Here is an 11,024-nt window from a genome sequence, read left to right as displayed (position 1 = left end):
CAATATAGATAACGATGATGATGGATTGCCAGATAGGAGCGTAAGGGCTGGCTAGCTGATAACTAGCCTGCGGGTACGTGCACGGGCTAAGGTAAAGGTACACTGGATGTCACGTGCGAGGGAATTCTAGGCCGAGCAAGTCGGATGAGTCATGACGGATGTCACGTGCGAGGTTACTCGTACGAGAGAACATCCAGGCGTGACACGCGTGCTGTGTGCGCAACTGGGTAAGATGACCTCTAGATGGTTTGCTGACGGCAAGCGCAGTGCTGATCCAAGATGAGAGCGGCGAGAGGTGCGTTGAGTGACTCGCGTTGTTCGGCACTGCTTGCGGTGGCGCGCTGTTCCCCTTTTGGTTTCGGTTAAGAGTCGTGAATGCGAGGCTGTGAGGAACAAGCGCCAACCACGATCGCGATGGGTGCGTTGATCGGGTAACCCTAAGTGGACGAATCGCGCCAGCTGTATAGCGTGGTGTGCATCGTGTCTGTGCTATAGTATACGCGATGGCCCGGCTGTGGCGGATATCGAGCATGTTCTGGCGGCTGATCCCAATTGGCAATCGTACGTCAAACAAGCTGCGACACGACACTTTGCTCGATTGCAACAACAACTTGGAGCGTAAGGCTAATCAATTCGGTATGGCAGCATCGAACATCGACACGCTGCAAGCGCCAGAAAGTGGTGCTTATCCGAGGCACCTGGTCTGCGCTTGCCGCCGCTTGAGCACTGATTGAACAAGGCGCCAGTGTGGATTTCCTCTTCATCCAACAACGCGTACCGGCCGCTATCGCCAAGCTCTCGGATCGTGCTCCACAGTACAACGCCGACGTGACTCGAGGCTCGCGCGAGACGCTGAATCCAAAGGCTCCAAGGTGGAAGAAAGCCCGCCGAGTTTTTCGGCAAAGTGGTGAGTGCGGGTCAACCCCCTCATCTACACAGCTGGTGGTGCGCTACAAGTCGAACCTCTCGACTAGTGGAGTTACCTCGCATCGGCACTGTACGGCTTGTCTCGAGACCTCGCACTCGGTCTGGCGCACCGTGGCATTCGCGCCAATGCCATCGCTCGTGGTCGCGTGCCGACCGAGCTGCGGAACGGTCTAGCGCAACCACACACATCGCATCTGCTCAAATCAATCGGCGACATCCTGCTAGCCGGAAGAATGCATACGTATACTTGTGACCGACCGTCGATGTAGCAACGCCGACAGGCCGCGAGCACTGATCCTCGTCACGCGCATGTCGCATGTCGGTGTTGCATGCACTATGTGCAGTCACGTCGTATGGTGCTCGTACAGGGTGAAACAAGTGTGCAAAAGCAGTCGTCAGTGTGGACGAGTTGAGTATTCCAAGCACGAAACAGTCACGAGTGTGTCTCGTAAGCCAGTTTCAAGCGTAACAGGTCATAGTCTACGGTTCTGCTCTATCCTTGATGCTGGTACGCGTGCAAAAGCTAGCATGGAGCGCTTGCATCGATCGTGGATGTTGTGCCGTCTACGACTCACCGACTGTGAGAACGGAGCAGTTGGTGAACAACGTTGTGTGGCTCTCGTGTCATGTTCTTGTGAGCGTGCGCCCATCGTGACTCGTGACATCGCTCTTTGACGTTCTGCTTGTTTTATCTGACAGCTGACATCGGTGAAATCGTGAATCTGCAACGAGTCAAGCGTGAACCGACCGACCTTGACTTGGCCGAGAGCGGTGGCGCGTGTCGCCGTGCGCAAAGCTCGGAGGGCATCGGTGTTAGACCGCCGGTACCCCTGAACAATCACGAATCAGAATCACGAATCGTGAATCACGAATGTGTGAATGGTGAGCTAGCACGTGACAAGAGGCGGCGCGCGAATCTTGAAGGGGTTGCGTTGGCGTTTGCGTTGGCGTCAGTCACGAGTCAATTACGATGCGTGATTGTGTGGAGTTTTGGTTGGCACAGTTCCAAAGCCAAGAAACGTGAAATCGACGACGATAACGTTAGAGCCCCTAAATTTGATTCACATTCGCAGTATGATTGTTTTGAGCCCCTTTTGGCAACGCAGTCACGAGTCACGAGTCGGCTGTGCTCCTACAAAACACTGAAGCACTGAAGCACCGAAGCACCGAAGCACCGAAGCGAGAGAGAGCCATTCGTGATTCCGATTCAGGGGCTCCAACGTCGAGTCGGATCAGGCCAACAAAGAATGCCAACAGCACCCAACAGCGCGAGTTGGGCTGCAGATACCTGCGGCGTTTCGTCAAGTGCGCACCCAAAGCGTCAAGGCACATTCACGATTCTTGATTGCGCAGCTGTGAGCGTTCAGGCGCATATTAAACGCGCTTCCAATTCTCGCCTGCGACTGCGACTGCGTGCAATTCAACTTCCACCCTTTTGCCTCTTGTCGGTCGCAGCGTTGGCTTTCTAACACCTTCCTCTTTGGGCCGTTGCTTTGTTCTCCACCATCTCAATTATTACAACCCACACACTGTCGGTAAGTAGACCGTCCGCAATCCATTCACGATTCTTGCTGCCAGCTTGACTGATCCAAGTCTGGCTCGTCATCACCTTGATTCCTCATCATCGCAGCTCGTCAACGATCATCAACCATGGTTTCAGCCGAGCCCCACAACTACAGCTTCATGCCTGATCCTCACACTTCTGACTACCTCGCCATGAACCACCGCTACAACGATCGATCGCCATCTCCCGCGCGCAAGCTCTGGCCCTTTAACCGTTCTCGCTCTTGTAGTCCCAACACACAGCCACAATCCAACCTCGGTCTCGACACCAGCTTCAACAACAACACAGATTATCGCTCCACAAAGTCGTCGGCCAACTCCAACAACAATGCCATCAGCCCCTCGGGCTCGGCATCGAGCTTTGTCGTCAGGAGTGTCGTTCGCGCTCCCGGCGGTGTTTCTCTTCCCACATCTCCTGCCAATGAGCACTCACATGCATCCTTCTTCAACGACCCGGGTCATCAATCAGCCACGCCTGCAGCTCGAAGGATGCTCCTCGAAGATTCGGACGATGATCTGGGTCTCGATCAGCAGCAGCAGCAGCAGCAGCAACAACAGCAACAGCAACAGCAACAGCAGCATCCATCCCTCCAGTACAGGCGCTCCAAGAGCAAACCTCTCGGCACACCTGCCAGTCTCGGTGTGCCACCAGGTGGCCCAGGTGGCGGCGTCGGATATGGTACTGCTCGCTCCTCCAACGATGGAAGACCCGAGTCTGCTACTGCTAGTCAGCCTTCTCCCTTTTACAGACCCGCCAGTCCATCTGGAAGCATCACTGCTGGTGAGTTCCAGCGTGGTGCAAAGGAACGAGGACGATCTCCTCGCAAATCCATCTCTGCCCACAGCAGCTCGTCAACCCATTCCGCCCACACCCCTGAGCAGCCCCGCTCTGCATCGGCCAACTCGGCCGCTTCATCCACAGGAAAGAAGCCCATAGCTCGTATTACCGCCGGGCCCAAGAGCCTGATGCAGCGGCAACAAGATGATCTTGAACAGCAACGCCAGGCTCACTTCCAGAAGCAACACCAGCAACACCAACACCAACACCAACAGCATCCTAACGCTGCTGCAGCTGGGCGCAACACCGGCATGTCAGGTCCTCGCAACTACCCCAGTGTTGCTCCTCCTCATCCTTCTGGCAACCAACCTCTCCCTCATCAGCAGCTCCCTCACGCACGCCGCGACCAAACTGCTGTTCTGCCGCCTGTGGATCAGCGCGCCAGCCTCGGTTTCCCCTTGCTTCCTCCTCAGCATGCACCTAGCCATGAAGATCGCGACGAATCGCCTAACCGATCACGTCGCTTCTCGTTTGGCATCGGTGGTCGTTCGCGCAAGGACAGCCAAAATGCTAAGCCACCCAGCGCTGCGCCTGTGGACGGGCTGCCTTCTCCTGTCGACATTCCTTACGGACGATCTTGTCACTCTCCTCTGCGATTCGGTGAGAGCGCAGAGACAGACTACTCGCGCGCCAATTCTCCTTTTGGCTCTGTTTCTCCCGCCCGCGCACCTGCCAGCTCCAACTCGTCTGGATTCTTGTCCAACTTGATGCGCAAACAAGCCGCAGACGAGGGCGACACCAGCCAAACGCATCATCACCAGCCCCTTGCTCGCAGCTCCTCCCCTGGCGGCGGCTCCAATTTGGCCGGTAAATGGTTCAAGGGGGTCTTTGGTCGCTCTCCCCGTGCTGACGAGAAAGACCCGCATTATTCTTCCGATCTCGGTCCTTTCCCCTTGTCAGCCCGCGGCACAAGCGACGCCGAAGACCAAGCTGCTTATGCGCAAAAGCTTGCGTCTATGCGCCAGGCGCGTCACATTGTCGATGAGGAGCGACAAAGGTGCATGCTGGCTCCTACCACCCCCGCTGGCACTCGAGATACTCCGGGATCAGCCCAACGATTCGATCCTGATCAAGATCGCGAGTTCCGGCCCCGACAGGTGGTCGACAGTGATGTCGAAGACGATGCTGCGCACAGCGATGCAGACGTCAATGTTGCTCTGCAGTTCCAGCTGGGACGCAAAAAGAGTCCACCAGGCAGGAAGCCTGTGCCTGCGTACCTGCCTGGTACATCGCCCATCACGGATGCGGCTGCATTGCACGACGAGCCACTGACGCCTGCTCAGAGGATCATCCAAGAAACGCGCTCCAAGCAAATGGCTCGTGAGCAGATCGAGGCTCAGCGCAAAGAGGCCATCACAAACCAACAGCAATTGTCAGCGTCTGGTCAGCGCAAGATAACGCCCATCGACGCTCAGCTGGACGGTCCGCCTACCCCGTCCAAGGACAAAGCTAATCACCAGGCTCATCAGCAGCGTTTCCCCAGCGGCGCGCATCAGATCACCCGCGAGCCAGCCAGAGGGGCCCCCCAGCCCGAAACTCAAACTCAAAATCGTACCACAATTGCTCCCCACAGCGCACCTCAGCGCAATCCTGGCACACTTGCACCCGGTACCGGACCCATGCCCGCCGATCTTGGCTTGCGCGATGCACTCCAAGAAATGATGGTGCGCTTCTACCGCTTCGAACGCTACTCGGTTCCTCTCATCAGGTCGCTCGAGACTCGCCTGCTCGACATTGAACGAGACGCCATGCTTGCCAACAACCCACAGGCACGAAGCGGTACGCGTGCTTCGATCTCCTCAAACAACAGCGCAGAGATGGATCGCTGGGTTAACCAGATGACCAGCTTGATGAAGCACGAAATCGGACAGCTCAAAGCTGCGACGCGCGAAATCAAGGAGTCAAGGGAGCTCGTGGCGACCGTGGCTAGGCAAGCGAGTGCTTCCAGCGGAGGCGTCGGTCTAAGCACCAGCGTGTCGAGCTTTGGAAGCTTGGTGGCCATCACGCCCGAGGCATCGGTGCAAACCATGCAAAAGCTTGTCGAGGAGGAGGAGCTAACAAATGAGAGCAAGACCAATCTTTCCAGCTCGACGTTGCAAGACGTCGTACCGAGATTGGCGCTGCCTGCCGGTGCCAAACCCGCGCTGGAAAAGGACCAAGGCAAGCACACGCATACGCATTCGCATTCGTCACCAACAAAGGCAAACTTTGGGTTTGCTAGCGAGAGCGGTAAGGAGCACAAGGACTTTGGCAGGGAAAGGTCGGTTAGTCCCAATGGTAGGCCGCGATTCACAAGTGTGCTTGGAAAGCCGTTGGGCCCGGCACAGCCGCAGCGATTGTCGGCTGTTTCGTCGGTCGAGGACACCAAGACGGGTAGCGACGGTCTTAAGCGTGACAACCCAGTCGAGACTCGATTGAAGGCGTTGATGGAAGCGAAAGGTGATTCGGCGAAGAGCACCCATCCGAACGAACCAGAGAGGGAGGGAAAACGCGCTATCGAGGAAGCCACAGCAGATGAGAGTGGAAGCAGTGATATTGCTGCCGCGCTGGCCGCTATCGACGCCTCGTCGTCTGCCGCTGCACCCTCGAAACCGACAGCACCAAACGAAGACCAGCACCATGTGCCTATCTCAAAGTCGTCCTCCAACTCGGGTTCCGCATCTGCATCCGCATCGATCGAGGAACCTCTAACACCGACGGTCGAGGTTGCCAGTGCCAAACCTACCGCTGCTCAGGTGGATCTCAGATCGAAGCACCAAGCTTCAGACGATAGCGTAGGCGCCACACTGTCTCGGTTACCCTACCTGCATCGCGATGCCAGCCAAGTCGAGAGCGTTGCTTCCGCACCGAGCCCGATCAAGACAAACATGGGCTCGAGCACGACGGCGTCACCTACGATGAACTCGGGTCGAATTTCGCCAAACAAGCTGTTTTCGCACAAGTTGGCCGCATCAGGAGGTGTCAGTGCAAGTGCAAGTGGCGCTGCTAGTTCGGCGGCGGTGGGCAGTGCGAGTGCCAAGTTGGGCTTGGTGGAGAAGAAGAGGTTTACTCTGCCTGCCCCAAGTTCCGCCGCCTCGACGACATTAGGTGCAGGGACAGGTACGACACTGCCGGCCAGACACGCTGGTCGAGTAAGCCGCACGCCCAGCTACACATTGGACGACAGCTGCTTAGCTGCTGCCCCCACCAGCGCCGCGTTCAGTGCGCTGGCCAAGGTCAAACCCGTAGGACACAGAGCGACGCTGCAGGAGCGCGTGGCATTTTTCGATGCTGCAAAGTAACCCTCGAGTCATACGGGTTTCCAAATGTATCATAAGTTCCAGCACGTCGTGCGTGACCTTGTGGAATCGTGAATCGTGAATCGTGCATGTTTCTGATTTATCGTGTCCGACGTGGAATCGAGTGTCGCGTGTCTGATTAGTGTCTGTGCACGAGCACGCTTATCTGGGACACTGTGGCTGCTGCGGACACGAGAGATGGGCTGCAGGCAGAACGGTTCGGTCTGTCGAGTCGAACTCGGTGCGAGGTGGTTCTGCTCGGTTCAAGCCGAGACGAGCATTCACGAGATGTTGAGTGGTGCGAGCTATTCGGGGGTCGTGGCATGGGTCGCGCTGCGTAGCTTGGCAGGGCAGTACCATCCACGTCGTATGATGTGCTCGAACCGCGATCCGTCGGATTCTGGCAAACCATGTGATTCTCGCGCAAAGACAGCATGGTCCAGACATGCACACTCAGCGACACAGTTTCGGATTCGGCATGCTGTGTGCACCAGCGAGACACATTCGTGCGCGAGTGTCAGCGTTGCCAATAGAGCCACTCGCGAGTGGGCATGCAGTGTGCCGAGTATCGACACCGCCATACGACGAAGATCAAGAGCTCGGTTGCAGCTGTGTGCGAACAGAACACACTGAATACTTACGGCTGCTAAAAACGCCCCTGAAATTCGCGAATCCGAGAGAGTCGTGAGCACCTGTCGCTCTCCTCAGTCACGGGTGTTGTGCGAACAAACAACTCAAGCCTCGGTTGACAAGCCACAAACCGCGAATGCGCACAGTCCGCTAGCCTGCAAACACGTAGACGTCTGGCTTTGAAACGTGCACGAGCAGTATCGTGGATGCGAATGCGAGTCCGAATGCGAGTCGGTGTCAGCACGTTGACGCTTATTTGTGGATGTATGTCGACGCCGGGTGATGTGTCACGATTTCTGGCCGGCATCGCGAGCGGTATCGAATGAGACAGTTGGTGACGATGCGGTTTCTGCCGCGGCTGCTGACGAGTTGAGTGCTTCAGGGTGTCCACCAAGGGTCGAAGCCGAGCGCACTGCTGCGGACGACAAAGCGGCGCGCGGCCATGCTGCCCAACTCTTGACTGACGATGCAATACTTGATGACAATACTGCTACTGCCAAGGTAGCGGATGCTTATGCTACGTCCGATGGGACGGCAATGGCAGCGGCCACGAAAGCGCGACTGTGGACGATTTGAGTGCTCGAGTGCAGAAATGCGGATGCTAGAGGTCAAAGACAAGCGAGCACTGGGATGTGTATGGAGTGTGAGTTCCCCCCTATGTGCTCTCACGCAAGCACACTCAATGCTCAAGCTCCGAACGAGGTGGCACAAAACATATATCAGACCTGTCGCTGCCTCGTCCGGTCCTCATCTCTACCGCATACAGTCTTGCTACACAAACCTCGTGTCCACTTTCTAAACACCTATCGAGATGAAGCTCTCCGCCGTCATCCTTTTCGCTGCATGCAGCCCCCTCTCTGCGCAGGTGTATGCTGCGCATTCGGCGTACTGCACGGACAACCGAGACGGCACGGGCGCTCCGACGTACCAGATCACCAAGGATTGCTGCGCCGCCACGCGCGAGCATTCCACCACGAGCTTCTGGGAAAACGACTCGATCTGTCGAGACGCTGCTGGACTAGGCAATGGTATCAACCTCGGTCGCTTCGTCAAATGCTGTGGCGATCGCGGTGCCGGCAGCCACAGCTCGGGTTGAACACTTGCGTTCAACATCGGCCATCCGATTTTGGCCATGTGGTTTCGTCCTCGTCGTGCGCCTCAAAAGGCGACGCACTGCGCATGCGACCTCGCTACCTGTATGTTTCTCAGTCTGATCAAGAATACAGTGCTGGCCAGCCAATCTGAAACTCGAAAGCCTCGTGAAGATTCGTGATTGAAGTCTGCCACCTGTGTAGCGCGAGCGCTTGAAGCTGCAAGCGACATGTCTCAGCGCGGTCGATTTGCAACGACAACTGAGAGACATGTGCTCGCCTAACGCTGTCGGTACAAGCCAACAATCACGAATCTTGAATGTCCACGATGGTAACAACACTGACACTCACAACTGTGTTGCGTCGACGTTTAGGCAGACATGTCTGTGACCTGCACAAGTTGACACTCGTGACTCTGACTTGATTCACGATTAATTCGTGATGAAAAAAAAAATCGTGATTCCCTTACTGTATTTACTCGTGACTGCCTGAAATTAGGTATTCTCGCTCGCTTTGAGAGAACCCCACGTTGCACTGGTGACTGTACAGTTGTGAGTCGTGAGTATTGCCGAGGTCTGAGACACTGACTTACTTTTGAGTATTTCGACCCCGCACTCACAGACTGCGCTCCAGCCAACTCGAGCTTCAACGCTGACGACTATCACGTCTATCCGTTCTTGCCATATCTTTTTAGAACTGACGGCTCGGATCACGTCGACTGTTGGGTGAAGATCGAGATGCTGCTACCCACTCCAACGCAGACGCTAGCGGGCGGCAAAGTGAAGGTGTACGTGGTCGATCTGCACGCCTACGATGATGCGAACTCACCGCGACTATCGGCATCCAACGCCGACGCTCTGGCAATGGTGTGCATGATCGATAGACCTTCAGTCAAGAACGCTGTCGACAGGGAAACCGCTTCTGCGCTACACTCTGCATTTGTGTGGTTCGCCAACGATGACAAGCTCCGAGTAGCAGTGCTCACTGGTGCCAATGCAACGTTTTGTGCTGGTGCTGACCTCAAGTCTATTCTCCACTCCAACGTCAGCAAGCGTGCCACGAACAAGAGCAACGCGAACACGCTCGACGCAAGTAATTTGCTCGATCCCGATATGGATGCAGTCGCGCCAATGGGAGTGACACGCCTGGTGATGAACAAACCCGTGATTGCGGCGGTCGACGGATTCGCCGTCGCCGGCGGCATCGAGTTGGCACTATGGGCTGATCTAAGAGTCGCTAGTGCGGATGCTCAATTCGGCATCTTGTGCAGGCTAAGAGGTGTGCCCCTGATTGACGGAGGCACAGTGAGACTACCGGCGCTGATCGGTGGGTCCAGAGCGGCCGATCTTGCGCTGACCGGAAGACTTGTCGGAGCTGCAGAAGCACACGCTATTGGATTGGTCAACTTTGTCGTGTCAGACGCAAAAGCGGCGGACCAGGTACAAGCTCAAACCGGCTTTTCTCGAGTGGTGCAAGAGTCGTTGAAAATCGCTGCGCGTCTAGCGGCCAACCCGCAAACGTGCATGCTCAACGACAGAGCCAGCATGCTCAACGCAATGTACCCCACACTGTCGGCGGCGACCGAACGAGATCCGGTAGAAACACACGGTGCCAAGGCCGATCTCAGGCTCAAAGGCGGCTTACGGAGCGCAATGCAGACCGAATTCGAGCTTGGACTGCAAAGTCTAGAAAAGTTGTTCGAGGAAGGTGCCGTGGGCGCATTTCTCAATCGCTCGCAACGGCAGCGCGAGGCGGATAGAGCAAGATCGAGAGCTAGCAATCTGTAATTCTGCAAGCAGGTTGCGCAATCAATGCTGACTTGATCAAAATCCAACACTCGTCTATATCTGTGCGTGGTGATGTGGCGTGCAGTCAAAAGCAGCCCACTTTGGCTGTACCCTGGAAAGAAATCGGAACAGCAAATCTTTAGTTGCGCAACTCCCAAGCGGATGCATCATACTTTTCGACCACTGCTGAATCCGCCTTGTACTTGTCCTGAAACTCGCTGAAGCCGCCTCGCAGTACAAGCACCTCTTGCTGTTCTTGCTGCGTCTCTTCCGGTTTGGGCAACTTGCCCGAGTCGATTGCCGCCTGTCTCGCCTTTGCATACTGGCCCGCGGCTTTCGGTCCACGCTGTTGCGAAAGATGGCAGTGAAAGATGACTTGCTTGTAATCCTTGAGCGGGCCATAGACGAGATCTTCGACATTGTCCGCGAAAGTCGATGATGGATGATTCTGCGCATTCAGAATATTTCCGCCTTCAAAGTCGTCGTCTCGAACATCGACAATGGCTACTTGGCGTTGTGAAGGATCGGCACCGTGCTTTCGCACCTGCTCGGCGAGGCTATCGCGGTCGATGTACCTGTACAACGGCTGGAACGACATTTGTGCAACAGAGTCTGTTGTCGGTGGTGGGTTTGAAAACTTTTGTCGTAGCTCTTTCAGTCGATTGCTTCGCGCTTGTTGCGCTTCACTGTTGGTGGCAGCCTTTGAATAAGGCCGAGTGTGCGAAAAAGAGCAAGACTGGCGAGCTATGACGCTTAATCTGAGTGTGGTACGGTGAAATAGGCTGAAGACGCCCATGCGCTGGTGTAACACAGAGGGTCCACGGTCAAGGGCGTGTGATTCGGTCAATGACGAAGAAAGGCAGAACGAAGCCAAACCCGTGGTTCTGACTGAATGGCCGTTTCTAATCGT

General features: G+C 55.9%; 5 protein-coding genes across 5 annotated transcripts; 4 read left to right on the top strand and 1 right to left on the bottom strand.

Annotated features, from left to right (window-relative positions):
• Positions 1-530: 530 nt before the first annotated feature.
• UMAG_12338 (uncharacterized protein) lies at positions 531-1,196 on the top strand (the record flags this gene model as incomplete). Its single annotated transcript, XM_011394459.1, has 3 exons — positions 531-618; positions 725-872; positions 980-1,196. 3 exons carry the CDS (start codon positions 531-533, stop codon positions 1,194-1,196), a joined length of 453 nt encoding a protein of 150 aa, XP_011392761.1.
• Positions 1,197-2,577: 1,381 nt separating this feature from the next.
• On the top strand, positions 2,578-6,609 carry UMAG_06381 (uncharacterized protein; the record flags this gene model as incomplete). The annotated part of the gene is made up of 1 exon (XM_011394367.1): positions 2,578-6,609. One exon carries the CDS (start codon positions 2,578-2,580, stop codon positions 6,607-6,609), a length of 4,032 nt encoding a protein of 1,343 aa, XP_011392669.1.
• Positions 6,610-8,047: 1,438 nt separating this feature from the next.
• On the top strand, positions 8,048-8,332 carry UMAG_11002 (uncharacterized protein; the record flags this gene model as incomplete). The annotated part of the gene is made up of 1 exon (XM_011394440.1): positions 8,048-8,332. One exon carries the CDS (start codon positions 8,048-8,050, stop codon positions 8,330-8,332), a length of 285 nt encoding a protein of 94 aa, XP_011392742.1.
• A 732-nt stretch (positions 8,333-9,064) lies between these two features.
• UMAG_11001 (uncharacterized protein) lies at positions 9,065-10,114 on the top strand (the record flags this gene model as incomplete). The annotated part of the gene is made up of 1 exon (XM_011394439.1): positions 9,065-10,114. One exon carries the CDS (start codon positions 9,065-9,067, stop codon positions 10,112-10,114), a length of 1,050 nt encoding a protein of 349 aa, XP_011392741.1.
• A 139-nt stretch (positions 10,115-10,253) lies between these two features.
• Positions 10,254-10,712, bottom strand: UMAG_11000 (uncharacterized protein; the record flags this gene model as incomplete). The annotated part of the gene is made up of 1 exon (XM_011394438.1): positions 10,254-10,712. One exon carries the CDS (start codon positions 10,710-10,712, stop codon positions 10,254-10,256), a length of 459 nt encoding a protein of 152 aa, XP_011392740.1.
• Positions 10,713-11,024: the final 312 nt, after the last annotated feature.

This window comes from Mycosarcoma maydis, chromosome 23, assembly GCF_000328475.2.
Source record: "Mycosarcoma maydis chromosome 23, whole genome shotgun sequence".
Classification (NCBI taxonomy): domain Eukaryota; kingdom Fungi; phylum Basidiomycota; class Ustilaginomycetes; order Ustilaginales; genus Mycosarcoma; species Mycosarcoma maydis.
This window is presented reverse-complemented; position numbering and strand designations above follow the sequence as displayed.